This window comes from Bufo bufo, chromosome 2 (assembly GCF_905171765.1).
Source record: "Bufo bufo chromosome 2, aBufBuf1.1, whole genome shotgun sequence".
NCBI classification, from domain to species: domain Eukaryota; kingdom Metazoa; phylum Chordata; class Amphibia; order Anura; family Bufonidae; genus Bufo; species Bufo bufo.
The window spans coordinates 244850995-244868649 of record NC_053390.1 but is presented as its reverse complement, the minus strand read 5'-3'; the positions used below and the strand labels follow the sequence as shown (position 1 = coordinate 244868649).

At 43.6% G+C, this 17655-nt stretch overlaps 1 protein-coding gene across 2 annotated transcripts in view; it reads left to right on the top strand.

Moving 5' to 3' along the window:
* Positions 1-17655, top strand: part of TANGO2 (transport and golgi organization 2 homolog) — a 263204-nt gene that overhangs the window by 192932 nt on the left and 52617 nt on the right. For both annotated transcript variants that reach the window (XM_040416309.1, XM_040416308.1), the window contains exon 6: positions 9373-9443. In XM_040416309.1, the coding sequence (XP_040272243.1) occupies positions 9373-9443 (71 nt within the window). The remainder of the gene's footprint in view (positions 1-9372; positions 9444-17655) is intronic.

Sequence of the window (17655 nt, the reverse complement as noted above, 5' to 3'; positions counted from 1 at the left end):
TATTTCTGCAGCTGTTCAACATACAGACAAAAGAAAGGCATTGCTTTAATCTGCATGATCAGCCCTACCAGGCGCCTGGCTTAGTTGGGTTGATCATGCTGACAGATGCTCTTTAATATCTACTATGTAATATAATAAACAGTAACTTTACTTAGATATAGATAACTTATCTTAGAACCAAAATGACATGACGATATGATGCGATGATTGGCGCAATGATCCTGCTGCACTGGGCAGAATCGGGAGACATCCATCTTCACTGTTCACTGAGCAACAACTGACTGGAGGCAACCGACTTTTTTTCAAAATTCAAACCAAGCAATTCTATTGGTGGATGGCTACTGATATTACCATGGTGATGCCAAGCCATTCTGTTGGTGGATGGCTACTGCTATTAACATAGTGACGCCGAGCAATTCTATTGGTGGATGGCTACTGCTATTACCATGGTGATGCCGAGCAATTCTATTGGTGGATGTCTACTGCTAGTAACATGTTAATGCCGAGCAATTCTATTGGTGGATGACTACTGGTAGTCACATGGTAATGCCGAGCAATTCTGTTGGTGGATGGCTACTGCTAGTAGCATGTTAATGCCAAGCAATTCTATTGTTGGATAGCTACTGCTATTAACATGGTGATGCCGAGCAATTCTATTGGTGGATGGCTACTGCTATTAACATGGTGATGCCAAGCAATTCTATTGGTGGATGGCTACTGCTATTAACATGGTGATGCCAAGCAATTCTATTGGTGGATAGCTCTGCTATTAACATGGTGTTGCCAAGCAATTCTATTGGTGGATGGCTACTGCTATTAACATGGTGTTGCCAAGCAATTCTATTGGTGGATAGCTCTGCTATTAACATGGTGTTGCCAAGCAATTCTATTGGTGGATAGCTACTGCTATTAACATGGTGTTGCCAAGCAATTCTATTGGTGGATAGCTCTGCTATTAACATGGTGTTGCCAAGCAATTCTATTGGTGGATGGCTACTGCTATTAACATGGTGATGCCGAGCAATTCTATTGGTGGATAGCTACTGCTATTAACTTAACATGGTGATGCCAAGCAATTCTATTGGTGGATGGCTACTGTTATTAACATGGTGATGCCGAGCAATTCTATTGGTGGATGGCTACTGCTAGTAACATGGTAATGCCGAGCAATTCTATTGGTGGATGGCTACTGCTAGTAACATGTTAATGCCAAGCAATTCTATTGTTGGATAGCTACTGCTATTACCATGGTGATGCCGAGCAATTCTATTGGTGGATAGCTACTGCTATTAACTTAACATGGTGATGCCAAGCAATTCTATTGGTGGATGGCTACTGTTATTAACATGGTGATGCCGAGCAATTCTATTGGTGGATGGCTACTGCTAGTAACATGGTAATGCCGAGCAATTCTATTGGTGGATGGCTACTGCTAGTAACATGGTAATGCCGAGCAATTATGTTGGTGATGGCTACTGCTAGTAACATGTTAATGCCAAGCAATTCTATTGTTGGATAGCTACTGCTATTACCATGGTGATGCCGAGCAATTCTATTGGTGGATAGCTACTGCTATTAACATGGTGATGCCAAGCAATTCTATTGGTGGATGGCTACTGTTATTAACATGGTGATGCCAAGCAATTCTATTGGTGGATGGCTACTGTTATTAACATGGTGATGCCGAGCAATTCTATTGGTGGATGGCTACTGCTAGTAACATGGTAATGCCGAGCAATTCTATTGGTGGATGGCTACTGCTAGTAACATGGTAATGCCGAGCAATTATGTTGGTGATGGCTACTGCTAGTAACATGTTAATGCCAAGCAATTCTATTGTTGGATAGCTACTGCTATTACCATGGTGATGCCGAGCAATTCTATTGGTGGATAGCTACTGCTATTAACATGGTGATGCCAAGCAATTCTATTGGTGGATGGCTACTGTTATTAACATGGTGATGCCAAGCAATTCTATTGGTGGATGGCTACTGCTAGTAACATGGTAATGCCGAGCAATTCTATTGGTGGATGGCTACTGCTAGTAACATGGTAATGCCGAGCAATTCGATTGGTTAGTTGCATCACAAAAATTCTTCATGTAGGCCAGGCCTTATTTAAATTTTCCAGGAAGAGTAACAGAGGAACATACCAAAATAGAATTCTAAATAAAGATGCTCTTAAAGGGAACCTGTCATGTGGATATTTGATTATAATCTAACTAATTATATACAATCATTAACTACTAAAAAGTGCCTTAGATGTATTCACTTACTGGTGTGACAGATTGTTATCTCATAATATACACACAAAGATGCCGCATGCTAATGAGCTGATTGGAGTCCGGCGTGATGTCATTGAGTCCAGCGTATATTTAATTCAGAGCTATAGCCACTCCCCTGCCCACCTGCTGCTGGTTCATATGGAAACAAACTGTCATTTAGCAGCAGGTGGGCGGGGAGAGTCAGGAGCTCATGAATATTCATGACTCATCATTATCAGCTGGAGCTTTTCAATACAGGATGTTGGCAGATTGACTGGGTCAATTAACCACCTCCGGACCGCTGTACGCACAGACGCGTCCTGGAGGTGGTTGATTCATTACTCCTGGACGCGCCGGCGCGTCCTCTCGCGAGACGCGAGATTTCCTGTGAACGCGCGCACACAGGCGCGCGCGCTCACAGGAACGGAAGGTAAGAGAGTTGATCTCCAGCCTGCCAGCGGCGATCGTTCGCTGGCAGGCTGGAGATGTGTTTTTTTTAACCCCTAACAGGTATATTAGACGCTGTTTTGATAACAGCGTCTAATATACCTGCTACCTGGTCCTCTGGTGGTCCCCTTTGTTTGGATCGACCACCAGAGGACACAGGTAGCTCAGTAAAGTAGCACCAAGCACCACTACACTACACTACACTACACCCCCCCCCCGTCACTTATTAACCCCTTATTAGCCCCTGATCACCCCATATAGACTCCCTGATCACCCCCCTGTCATTGATTACCCCCCTGTCATTGATCACCCCCCTGTCATTGATCACCCCCCTGTAAAGCTCCATTCAGACGTCCGCATGATTTTTACGGATCCACTGATAGATGGATCGGATCCGCAAAACGCATCCGGACGTCTGAATGAAGCCTTACAGGGGCATGATCAATGACTGTGGTTATCACCCCATATAGACTCCCTGATCACCCCCCTGTCATTGATTACACCCCTGTCATTGATCACCCCCCTGTAAAGCTCCATTCAGACGTCCGCATGATTTTTACGGATCCACTGATAGATGGATCGGATCCGCAAAACGCATCCGGACGTCTGAATGAAGCCTTACAGGGGCGTGATCAATGACTGTGGTGATCACCCCATATAGACTCCCTGATCACCCCCCTGTCATTGATTACCCCCCTGTAAAGCTCCATTCAGACGTCCGCATGATTTTTACGGATTCACTGATAGATGGATCGGATCCGCAAAACGCATCCGGACGTCTGAATGAAGCCTTACAGGGGCGTGATCAATGACTGTGGTGATCACCCCATATAGACTCCCTGATCACCCCCCTGTCATTGATTACCCCCCTGTAAAGCTCCATTCAGACGTCCGCATGATTTTTACGGATCCACTGATAGATGGATCGGATCCGCAAAACGCATCCGGACGTCTGAATGAAGCCTTACACGGGCGTGATCAATGACTGTGGTTATCACCCCATATAGACTCCCTGATCACCGCCCTGTCATTGATTACCCCCCTGTAAAGCTCCATTCAGATGTCCGCATGATTTTTACGGATGCACTGATAGATGGATCGGATCTGCAATAGGCATCCGGACGTCTGAATGAAGCCTTACAGGGGCATGATCAATGACTGTGGTTATCACCCCATATAGACTCCCTGATCACCCCCCTGTCATTGATCACCCCCCTGTCATTGATCACCCCCCTGTCATTGATCACCCCCCCTGTCATTGATCACCCCCCCTGTCATTGATCACCCCCCCTGTCATTGATCACCCCCCCTGTCATTGATCACCCCTCTGTAAGGCTCCATTCAGACATTTTTTTGGCCCAAGTTAGCGGAATTATTTTTTTTTTTTCTTACAAAGTCTCATATTCCACTAACTTGTGTCAAAAAATAAAATCTCACATGAACTCACCATACCCCTCACGGAATCCAAATGCGTAAAATTTTTTAGACATTTATATTCCAGACTTCTTCTCACGCTTTAGGGCCCCTAGAATGCCAGGGCAGTATAAATACCCCACATGTGACCCCATTTCGGAAAGAAGACACCCCCAGGTATTCCGTGAGGGGCATATTGAGTCCATGAAAGATTGAAATTTTTGTCCCAAGTTAGCGGAACGGGAGACTTTGTGAGAAAAAAATTAAAAATATCAATTTCCGCTAACTTGTGCCAAAAAAAAAAAATTTCTATGAACTCGCCATGCCCCTCATTGAATACCTTGGGGTGTCTTCTTTCCAAAATGGGGTCACATGTGGGGTATTTATACTGCCCTGGCATTCTAGGGGCCCCAAAGCGTGAGAAGAAGTCTGGTATCCAAATGTCTAAAAATGCCCTCCTAAAAGGAATTTGGGCACCTTTGCGCATCTAGGCTGCAAAAAAGTGTCACACATCTGGTATCTCCGTACTCAGGAGAAGTTGGGGAATGTGTTTTGGGGTGTCATTTTACATATACCCATGCTGGGTGAGAGAAATATCTTGGTCAAATGCCAACTTTGTATAAAAAAATGGGAAAAGTTGTCTTTTGTCAAGATATTTCTCTCACCCAGCAAGGGTATATGTAAAATGACACCCCAAAACACATTCCCCAACTTCTCCTGAATACGGCGATACCACATGTGTGACACTTTTTTGCAGCCTAGGTGGGCAAAGGGGCCCATATTCCAAAGAGCACCTTTAGGATTTCACAGGTCATTTACCTACTTACCACACATTAGGGCCCCTGGAAAATGCCAGGGCAGTATAACTACCCCACAAGTGACCCCATTTTGGAAAGAAGACACCCCAAGGTATTCTGTGAGGGGCATGGCGAGTTCCTAGAATTTTTTTTATTTTTTGTCACAAGTTAGTGGAAAATGCTTTTTTTTTTTTTTTTTTTTTTTTTTTCATACAAAGTCTCATATTCCACTAACTTGTGACAAAAAATAAAAACTTCCATAAACTCACTATGCCCATCAGCGAATACCTTGGGGTCTCTTCTTTCCAAAATGGGGTCACTTGTGGGGTAGTTATACTGCCCTGGCATTCTAGGGGCCCAAATGTGTGGTAAGGAGTTTGAAATCAAATTCTGTAAAAAATGACCTGTGAAATCCGAAAGGTGCTCTTTGGAATATGGGCCCCTTTGCCCACCTAGGCTGCAAAAAAGTGTCACACATCTGGTATCTCCGTACTCAGGAGAAGTTGGGGAATGTGTTTTGGGGTGTCATTTTACATATACCCATGCTGGGTGAGGTATTTCGTGATGGGCATAGTGAGTTCATAGAAGTTTTTATTTTTTGTCACAAGTTAGTGGAATATGAGACTTTGTAAGAAAAGAAAAAAAAAAAAAAAATCATCATTTTCCGCTAACTTGTGACAAAAAATAAAAAGTTCTATGAACTCACTATGCCCATCAGCGAATACCTTAGGGTGTGTACTTTCCGAAATGGGGTCATTTGTGGGGTGTTTGTACTGTCAGGCCATTGTAGAACCTCAGGAAACATGACAGGTGCTCAGAAAGTCAGATCTGCTTCAAAAAGCGGAAATTCACATTTTTGTACCATAGTTTGTAAACGCTATAACTTTTACCCAAACCATTTTTTTTTTTACCCAAACATTTTTTTTTTATCAAAGACATGTAGAACAATAAATTTAGAGCAAAATTTATATATGGATCTCGTTTTTTTTGCAAAATTTTACAACTGAAAGTGAAAAATGTCATTTTTTTGCAAAAAAATCGTTAAATTTCGATTAATAACAAAAAAAGTAAAAATGTCAGCAGCAATGAAATACCACCAAATGAAAGCTCTATTAGTGAGAAGAAAAGGAGGTAAAATTCATTTGGGTGGTAAGTTGCATGACCGAGCAATAAACGGTGAAAGTAGTGTAGGTCAGAAGTGTAAAAAGTGGCCTGGTCTTTCAGGGTGTTTAAGCACTGGGGGCTGAGGTGGTTAAAGAAAGTGACCCAGCATTGTGCTAAGAGAATCAATCACTTATTTATGTTGCCCTTAGTTAGGACACCATAAAACTGGTGACAGGTTCCCTTTAAATTGGGATCTCATGGGTAATATACAGATTTACTATGACAGACAAATCCCAAGATCTATAAATCCAGTGACTTCTCCTCTGATTTTGTTTTTGTTTCTCCATTCGCATGAGACCGCCATGATGGATTCTCCTGATGACTGCAGTTTGCTGTTGAGACACCTTTAAACCTTCTTTAGTAGCATAAATAAATTCAGACCTCAAATCCCTAAATAAATTCATACCCCAAAATTGACCCCTGAGTCCACCAAACCCCACACCAGACTCCTACGGTAAAACTCCTGTGACATGAGTGGCAGATGCATATGCCAGGAGAACATTGGAATGAATGCACACAGTCTGCAGCAGGTGGTGAACACAGGAAGATAGCTGACATGACCTTTGTCCATTCCACCAAGGGGCAGCCATTGCTTCATGGCTGGGTCCCTGACGTTAATCTCTGGATGCTGACATCCAGCTCCACGGTGTCCTATGTTGTTCAGAGACAATGTAACAGACCTCCAGCCGCTCATAGTATATAGATAGCATAACTCCCCAACCAGGGGCATACATAGGGCCTCATAGCAAGAATCTGAATTGGGCCATTTCCCTTTCCTGGCCTCTGCCCTTGCTCTTTAAACTGTGCTTGCTGTTGTGTGTTATATAGTGTCCCATCAGGGCCAGACTGGGATTATAGAACAGCCATGGCACACAAACCACACCAGCCCACATATGATATTGCATAAAAATAGTCATACACAATAAACACTATGAAGGTAAATTTTGCTTTACTTTAGTCAACCCCTATGTAAACCATCAATACAAGAAAGGAAATAAAAGTGGAACACAAAAATGTGTAATCAGATTGTCAGGAACACAATTACCATCCCCAACAGCAACACATACCACGATAAAGCTCAAAACCCCTCCCCAGCAGCGTCTGATACCTGCGTGGATCCCAAAATACCTACCCTACTTTGCCAAAGAACTACAACATTTCGGCACAAAATATCTGGCCATCGGTGCCAAATAAATACCCCCATGAAGGAGCAGTGCGGTTGGAGATGGAGGGAGAGAGCCTTCTGGTAGAATGGAGTGGGTAAAAGGAGATGTGATGTCACAAGTGACATAGTAAGAGGTATAATACATGCAGTGTGTACAGATTGTGGGGATTTGCTCTGGTAGTTAGCGGATGAAGTATAGAGGCAAAGTACACAGTTCTTGAAGCAAACAGCGGTGTTTATTCACACATTGGTGTATAACAAAATGCAGATAAGCTGTATCACAAAACGCAGGTGGCTTGGTGTTTGTCCACACACAAGGAAAGTCCATAAACAAGAAAAGTCACCTTTTCTCCTGGGTGTTAATTCACACCCTGTTAGCAGTTCAGCCTCATCAAGTCCATAGGTGGCCTGTTTGCCTTTAGAGGGGCCTGAGTCCTCCAGCCCGGCTCAAACCTCAAATCCCAGCACAGCCCTCAGTTCACAGCACACTCCTGAGCTCCACTGTCAGAGGGAAGGTAAATCCACACACCTGGCAGTGCTGGCTGGTTTTTATGCCTGGCAAAACCCGGCCTGGAACATGGTGAGTAGTCATCCACTCTGCACTTTGACTACTCCCAGTAAGAGCTGTGCCAGATCAGCTATGACAGCCATGCTAAATCTCAAGGTCTTAATTAGCAATAGCTGCTGATGACAGATAAAATACCGGCTCTTACTTCACCGAGGCCAGGAACCTCGGTGACACATACTTTCCATCCACGATGATTCCAGGTATCTTCTTACAGGATATATAGTATATACAGCAGTGTACTGATATGTGAGGTACAAGGTTTAATTTATATCTCGTTCCTCACATATCAATACGTTGCTTTGTATACTATATACCTGTACATTCCGTATCAATTATACCTTGTACCTCCCATATCAGTACACTGTTGAATATAATATATATCTGAGCACACTGCATCTATTATACCTCGCACTTCACATATCAGTACACTGCTGGATATACTATATATCTGTACACACTGCATCTATTATACCGGATAACACAGGCAGTCTGTACAGATGTATAATATAACCAGCAGTGTACTGATACGTGAGGTACCAGATATAATAGATGCTGTGTGTTCACATATATATTATATACAGTAGAGTTGAGCGAAGCGAGCTTCAGATGCTACATCCGAAGTCGCTTAGCTAAAATAAATTGTTTTAATGCTGTACGGAGATCCGTCTTCGATGAGGCGAAGTTAGTTATTTACGAAGTCGAATTTCCTCCAATGAGGCTGTGGAAAGATGGCCACCGTTAAGGCAAGACTTCATTAGTCTTGCACATGCGCCGCTACTTTAAGAAGCAGCATATGCATAAATGTATTTCATAACGCATCCGAACCCAGATTCATTAATGTGAACAGTGTCTGACATAAAAAAAAAAATCTCTTTGATTTACATTTTTCTACAATATTTTTGATATAATATTTCACTTGAACTCTTTGAAGGAGGTTAAGGAATATGTTCATGTTAATTGACCTTGAGTCTCATGCTGCTTGTGTTTGCAGATGTTAGAGTAGTTCTCCTTTAAATCTGTAGATAAACTCTACAGTCATGTTCCAAATTCTATAAAACTATACAGTGATCACCGTATGGCGAGAAAGAAGCCAGATACATCACAGATATGGGTTGGATCCAAGCTCGTCAATCTTCTCTCTGTCTAATAGCTTGCAATCTGTTTATTTTATATTTTTTTTAAAACATTATACAAAAAGTAACTGGTCATTTAATATGCACATATTTTTAGCAAGGTATGAGTATATTAGTGATTCAAACAGACTAAAAATAGGCCTTTGTGTTCTTTTTCTTTTGCTCTTTTACCCCAACTTTGGATACCAACATGAATCGGTAATTTCTGGTCAGATCTATCCTTTCCAAAAAATGTACTAGAGTGACCTTTTCTATTATAGACAAAATGCCATTGAATAATCCCTTCTGGTAAATTGGAAACATTCTCTAGTCCAGAATACTATCACACAGGTGACATGGTCTGTGATCTTCTTTTTAGAGTTCTGATTTAAGAAACATATGGCTACTATAGGAGAAACATTATATCTTACTTTTTTATTTAGCAACACAAATGGAGATGTGCTTCACTATTATGGATCCAAAGGAGAGCAAGAGCCAATTCAACTAAAACCCGGTGAGTCATCATCTTTTATCATCAACTATAATATTAGTGATGCAGATAGACAATAATGATTGTGAGGGAAATCATTGATTTTCTACTTTCTCCTTTGTACTATAAGGTAGGTAGTTGTACTGTACTGACCTATTTGTATAATATCCATTAGACCGTTTAAGGATTTGTCCAAGATTAACAAGTTGCTGTCAATCAACTACACGTGTCATGTTAAGGATTTCTGTCATTTAAAATAACTACCGTCTTGGCTCTGATTAGCCGATTCCCATGTTGGTGACATGACCATGTCCACTGTCACTGCCTGCTGAGCCACATAATCTTTCCACAGGGCAGACGCATGTGTGACTCGCGTCCTCCTTCATCAGAGCTCTCAAATGAACAATAGCACAGTGCACTCTGGAGCTCTGATGCTTATTGAGCACGTGCTGGCCTGTGAATTGATTCTGTGGTACAGCAGGCAGTGGCAGGGGATCAGAGGAATGCCCACAAAATGCCCATTCAAATTAGGTCTACATAGGCCGCTCCCATGGTCTCAGAGGGCTAGAAAATACAGCTCTGTGGATGTGACATTGGTGAAAGTAGGGGGTTGGCAGAGTGTCCTGTGAGCAACATGAAAATCAGCTAAGCAGATCGGGTAATATGAGCAACATGAGAATCGGCTAAACAGAGTCAAATGGTATGTATCGTAAATTACAGAATGTCTTATTAGTTTCAATTATAGTAGATTGAGAACAAATTACTAAGGGCTCTTTCACACCTGCGTTATTGTCTTCCGGCATAGAGTTCCGTCGTCGGGGCTCTATGCCGGAAGAATCCTGATCAGGATTATCCTAATGCATTCTGAATGGAGAGTAATCCGTTCAGGATGCATCAGGATGTCTTCAGTTCCGGTACGGAACGTTTGTTGGCCGGAGAAAATACCGCAGCATGCTGCGCTTTTTGCTCCGGCCAAAAATCCGGAACACTTGCCGCAAGGCCGGATCCGGAATTAATGCCCATTGGAAGGCATTGATCCGGATCCGGCCTTAAGCTAAACGTCGTTTCGGCGCATTGCCGGAGCCGACATTTAGCTTTTTCAGAGTGGTTACCATGGCTGCCGGGACGCTAAAGTCCTGACAGCCATGGTAAGTGTAGCGGGGAGCGGGGGAGCAGTGTACTTACCGTCCGTGCGGCTCCCCGGGCGCTCCAGAGTGACGTCAGGGCGCCCCAAGCGCATGGATCACGTGATCACATGGATCACGTCATCCATGCGCATGGGGCGCTCTGACGTCATTCTGGAGCGCCCCGGGAGCCGCACGGACTGTAAGTATACCGCTCCCCCGCTCCCCGCTCCTACTATGGCAACCAGGACTTTAATAGCGTCCTGGGTGCCATAGTAACACTGAAAGCATTTGGAAGACGGTTCCGTCTTCAAATGCTTTCAGTACACTTGCGTTTTTCCGGATCCGGAGTGTAATTCCGGCAAGTGGAGTACACGCCGGATCCGGACAACGCAAGTGTGAAAGAGGCCTAAATTCTGGACGACCCCTTTAAAGGCTATGGACACCTTTAGAAGCAACTTTCTTATTGCTTTGTACATATTTTCTACATTTTTCTAATTGGTCTTTATTAAAAATATTCAGATGTTTGCTGTCTACAGTCTTGAGGTTTACACTTAATTTGCAGACTATGTGCCTTCCGTTTCCGTATGTCCTTTCCAGAAAAAAATAGAACATGTCCTATTATTGTTCACATTACAGACAAGGATAGTACTGTTCTATTAGGGGCCAGCTGTTCCATTCCACAAAATACGTAATGCACACGGATGTCATCCGTATTTTTTGTGGATCTGTGTTTTGCAGACCGCAAAATACATACGTTCGTGTGCATGAGGCCTTAGGCTGAGTTCACATCACCGTTTAGCTTTCCGTTCTTCTGATGCGTCAGGAGAAGAGAGAGAAAAGAAAACCAGACTCTTTTTTTTCCCCTATCTAAAAAACAGATCTCAGACAGAAATGGTTCAAACAGATGACAACTGATGCAACAGGATCCAGTAAAAAAACGGTTTCTATGGGATCCTATGCATAAAGCCTAATTTAAAAGTCAGTGTTTTGGTCAGTGATTTCCATCAGTGATAGTGAGCCAAAACTAGAACTTGAGGCTCCACAGACATAAGGTATAAGGCCTCTTGCACATGAACATATTTTATTTCCGTTCCGTTTTTGAAGTTTCCGTTTGCGGTCCATATGCGGAACCATTCATTTCAATGGTTCCACAAAAAAAAACTGAATGTACTCTGTGTGCATTCCGTTTCCGTATATCCATTCCACTAAGAGATGGAGCTTGTCCTAATATTGTCCACATAACGGACAAGGATAGAACTGTTCTATTAGGGGCCAGCTGTTCCGTTCCACAAAATACGGAATTCACACAGACGTCATCCGTATTTTTTGCCGATCCGTTTTTTGCAGACCGCAAAATACATACGGTCTTGTGCAAGAGGCCTAAGGGAAAGATCTGCACCTGGTTTTGGCTCACAATCACTGATGGAAATCACTGACAAAAACATTAACATGTGAATGAGGCATAACTGATGTAACAGGATACATTTTTTTTTTTTTTTTTTACAGGATCCAGTGTGGGGTTTTATTTTTTAAGGATCACAAGAACGGAAAGCTAAACGGTGATGTGAACTCAGCCTTATCTCTACTTTACTGACAGCTCATAAACATTTATTGAAGCTAAATTATGATCATACTGATAAGACTTCAGCTTAAATGAATGTTTATGAACTGTCAGGAGACCAGAGATGAGCGCTACAGACTGAGCCATGAGAGCAGCCCTTTGATGGATTTCAATGAGAAGCAGAAATAACTGTCTGCAAAGTTAGTGGAAACCAGAATGCTGCAAAAGGCATTTAGGAAGAATGATTTTTAGACTAAAATAAGAATAATGCAATAATAGAAAAATCGTGTTCATAGCCTTTAAGGTCCCCTTTGACATGACATGAGTCTATATTTGGCATATATGTTTGACATGCTACACACATAAGCAAAAGTATGCCATTATAATGCTTCTGTATTTTTTTCACCTATGCTTTCTTTTCTACCAAAAAGGCATTCAACTGTATATGTAACATATACAAATATAAAGCATTTTGCATACATCACATATTCACTATTACATAAGAAAAGAAAAAAGTTGAGATGGAGTATATGTTTTCTACTGAGGAAAGAATTGTGTGCTAGAGCATCCTCCTAAAATGCATATGTGATGTAAAGAAGGTTAAAAGTAGAAAAAATTATAACAGAAACCCAGAGGAATGTATTTGAATACCTTTTTTTGATATTAAAGTGTATCGCTTGGAAGTTAGCATAAACAGGATGTGAAGGGTATCTATTAAAAGTAAGACACATCTGTGTGATACTGGTTTCCTTTCATGCCTTGAAAACATCATATAGGTGTTTCATTATCAGATAAGTTAATGCCTTTTTCATCTCTAACTGTACAACAGATATGTAGCTTTATCCTTCTGACAAACTAAATTTCCTACTATGTACAAGTGTTTAAAGGGGTTCGTCTCATCTCGGCAAATAGCATTTATTATGTAGAGGAAGTTAATACAAGGCACTTGCTAATGTACTGTTGTTATCCTTGTTGCTCCCTTTGCTGGCTTGATTCATTTTTCCATCACATTATACACAGCTTGTTTTCCCTTTCATCCTCCATGACGGCATACCATGAGAGATGACCCGCCTCCAACCAGGTAGGGACAGGAAGTATAAATTTGACTCTCCTCCGGCTCCTCCACAGTGTCTTCCTGTCCCTCCAGGTAGGAGATAGGGTTTTCCCTTATGGTCGCCGACCATGAAGAAAGAAGAGGCTTACCATGTGAGGAGGCAGCAGAGTCCGAACCCTAGTTGGGAGAAACGGGCTCTGAAGACCTGTCTCTTACCTGCTGCTAGCGCGGGCAGACAGGTCCACGTGGGACCGGACACTCAGGGAGTCCCTCCGGTCAGTTGCTAAGCTCCACACTGCGATCCGGCATGGCCGGCGCTCACAGTGTCGTCACCGGAAGTGGACGCGCTCCATGCGTTCCACGAAGCGTTCCACAGGCTTATTTCCGGTATGGGGCCTGAGAGCACTTCCGGCGGTGGAACGCATGCCGGCGGCGGCGGGAGATTCAAAATCGCGCAGTATTATGACGGAGGTCGTCCTCTGATCTGAGGTCTTAAGATAAAGCTATTTAAGGGGGAACAGTAAGCTTGGTTGTTACCCTAAAACATGCTGGATCCAGGTGAAGTTATGGAGACCACTCAGGGATCTGTACCTGTGAGTAATGTCACCAGGACAAGGGTAAAGGCAGTATATTCTGTGATTTAACCCTTATATGTTCTCTTTCTTTCTGTATGTGTGCAGAGTGAGAAAGAGAGTGCTCAGAAAGCTAAAACTAGTCAGAGGGCAAAAAAGTGCAGTATTTGTTCTGTTAAACTTTCAGATTCCTCTACTAGGAAAGTTTGTAAAAAATGCACTGACAATATTTCTAAGGAATTAGTTCCGTCCTTAAAAGAAGAACTTAAAAACACAATTAGGGAAGAAATCAGGGCTGCTATGTCAGATACCTCATTAATCCCTTCCTGCTCCAAACAGGCGCAGGGACCAGCGACAAAAACGTCTGATTCAGAATCAGGATAACTTGGGTCCGAAGATTCTGGATCTGATTCAGAATTTAAAAACTATCTTTTTTCATCAGAGGATACCAGAGAGTTAATTAAAGCGGTTAGGGCCACTATGGATCTTTCTGAGGAAAAGGTCCGCAGATCAGTCCATGACGAGATGTTCAGTGGATTTGAGCAGAGGTCTAACCGAGGCTTTCCGGTACATAAAAATATGCACGATCTAATTAAAAGGGAATGGAGATCCCCGGATAGGAAATTGTTCATTCCTAAGACAATAAGGCGACGGCTCCCTTTTTCTAGTGAAGATGAGGCCCTTTTAACAACTTGTCCTAAGATAGGGAAACGTCTATCTAAATTAGTGAAAGGTCCAAACGCCTTACCATTTGAGGATATGGGATCATTAAGGGACCCCATGGATAAAAAGACGGATCAAACCCTCAAAAAGACATGGGAAGCTTGTGCGGCCCTGTTTAAACCAAACCTAGCTGCAACATCAGTATCCAGATCACTAAAGAAATCGCTCACGCAGTTAGAATCCTTACTGAAAAGCGGAAATACATATGATAGTCTAAAAGATTCCTTTCCGCTCTTAATTAAGGCTGTGGATTTCCTATCGGACTCCACTGCGGAATCCGTCAGGATAGCTGCAAAGGCATCTGGGTTAGCGGTCATGGCAAGAAGGTCCCTCTGGTTAAAGTCTTGGTCGGGAGAGGTCAGTTCAAAACTAAAGTTATGTACCTTGCCTTTTCATGGTAATTTGTTGTTTGGAGAAGATATAGAATCCATCCTAGAAAAGGCTTCCGACTCAAAGAAAACCTTTCCCAGGGACTCCGGAAAAAGGAAATTTCCCTTTCGGAGGGTTAAAAAAGAGAACCCCTTTCAAGCAAAGAAAACGAATAGGGATTCGGGCTGGTCAAGGGGAAGAAACCAGAAGAGTAGAGGGTACTTGTTCTCTACAAAGAATACGGAACCGTCAAAGCAATGACTCCAGTGCTCAGGTAGGAGGGAGATTAAGTTTTTTTCTAGACTATTGGGAAAAGATTACAACAAACCCTTGGGTCTTAAATATATCAGAAGGCTACAAAATAGTTTTCCGTCTTCCTCCTCCCTCAAATATTTTCAGGGTAACTCCAATTCAAAAAACAACCGTTCTTCAAACAAATCTGGAAGAAGGGATTCGGAAGCTACTAGCTCAAAAAGCCATAATTCCGGTTCCCCATTCTCAAAAAGGTCAGGGATATTGTTCAACCGTTTTTCTGGTAAAAAAAACATATTCCGGTATGCAAACAGTCTCAAAGATTCCTGCGGATAGCGGTCTATTTGGGGAAAGATCTGCTCCACTTTCAGTTCCAGGTATTACCCTTTGGAATAACCTCGGCCCCCAGGGTCTTCACAAAGGTGATGCTGGAGGTGGTGGCCCACTTGAGAAGGAGAAACATCCTGATTGTTCCTTATCTAGACGATCTACTGATAGTAGGCGAAACAAGACAGTCCCTAGAGAACAATCTCTTAGTGACCTGCCAGACACTGTATCTAGCGGGATGGCTAATAAATTGGGAAAAATCAAAGCCAGTCCCGTCCCAGGAAATAATTTTCTTGGGCCTCTCCCTGGACACCACTCGTCAGAGGACGTCTCTTACAGAGCAAAAAGTGTCGGGAGTGGTAGAAAAAGTCTCAAGGTTTCAAAGTCATCCGTCTTGTTCGATACGAGAGGCTATGAGACTACTAGGGACTTTAACCTCTTGCATCCCTGCAGTAAAGTGGGCTCAGTTCCACTCTCGAACTCTGCAACATTGGGTATTAACCTGCTGGGACAGAAACCAGAGTTGGACAAACAGTTCTGATTCCCTTTGCAGTAAACCAGTCTCTTCTGTGGTGGAAACAAGTAAATCACCTATGCCAGGGAATTCCATGGAATTCGGAAGAACAGGTGTTTGTCACAACAGATGCAAGTCCTTGGGGGTGGGGAGCGCATTACTCTCATCACTATTTCCAAGGGGCCTGGGCAGACCACCAAAAGACTTTGTCCTCAAACCAAAAGGAATTGATGGCAGTTTGGGAGACTATAAAAGTTGCGAGTCAATACATAGAAGGAAAAGATGTCCAAATAAGATCAGACAACACAACAGTGGTGGCATATTTAAACCATCAAGGTGGAACAAGAAGCCAATGTCTGAGCCAAATAACAGAAAAGATTTTTTCCTGGGCAGAAGGAAATATAAGATCCCTTTCAGCAGTCCATTTAACCCCTTAAGGACATAGGGCGTACAGGTACGCCCTTGTGCCCTGGTACTTAAGGACACAGGGCGTACATGTACGCCCTGTGTATTTTCGATCACTGCCATGCGGCTGGCAGTGGTCGGAACCCGGTGCATGCTCAAATCATTGAGCAGGCACCTAGGCTAAATGCGCGGGGGGGTCCCGTGACCCCCCCATGTCGGCGATCGCGGCAAACCGCAGGTCAATTCAGACCTGCGGTTTGCTGCGATTTCTGCAGTTTCTGATCCGAAACTTTTAGTATTCCTAAAATATATCTGTATCCCCCCCCCCCCCTGCACCCCTGAGTGATTTTAGCCCGGTGGGAGGTGCAGGGGGAGGGGTGAGGGCAGTGCGGGAGGTGGGCGGTGCGGCAGGCGGGATCGCGATCCCCCGCCCGCCTCCCCTAGAAAAATCGTTGGTGGTTAGTGGGTATACCAGGGTGCCAGCACATTGCTGACACCCTGGTATAAACAGCTGACATCGGTGATGCGATGTCAGCCGTTTAACCCTTTCCATACCGCGGTCCGTACGGACCGCTGTATGGGAAAGGTTAACCGCTCAGGGAGCTCCCTCCCTCTCCCATCGGGGGGCTGCTGTGCCTTTGGGAGAGGGAGAGAGCCCCCAGACAGCCCCGTCCTTACCCTTCCCCGTCTGCGCAGTTCTGACCACTACTGAGCAGACGGGGAAGGTTCACATGGCAACAGGACGCCGTCTCAGGCATCCTGCTGTCCATGGTGCTGAACAGATCTGTGCTAAAAGGCATAGATCTGTTCAGACAAAGTGTAAAATACAGTACAATGCATATTGTACTGTACTGTATTATACAGACATCAGACCCACTGGATCTTCAAGAACCAAGTGGGTCTGGGTCAAAAATAAAGTAAAAATCAAAAAAACACATTTATCACTGATTAAAAATGAAAAAAATAAAATTCTATTAGCCTTTAACCACCTCCGGACCGCTGTACGCACAGACGCGTCCTGGAGGTGGTTGTTTCATTCCGAGTGGACGCGCCGGCGCGTCTTCTCGCGAGACGCGAGATTTCGGTCACAGCCGGCCCGCGCATGCGCATCGCGGGCCGGCAAAAGTTCGAGGAGAGTTGCATCAGCAACCTGCCAGCCAATGATCGTCGCTGGCAGGTTGCTGATTTTTAAAAAATCGAATCACAAACCAGATAACAGATCATATTAGTAAATATGATCTGTTATATGGCTTCTCTGCTCCTGTGCTGGTCCTTTTCGTCGGTTGGATCCAGCACAGGAGCAGACTTCACAGTGAGTACACCAAACAGCAC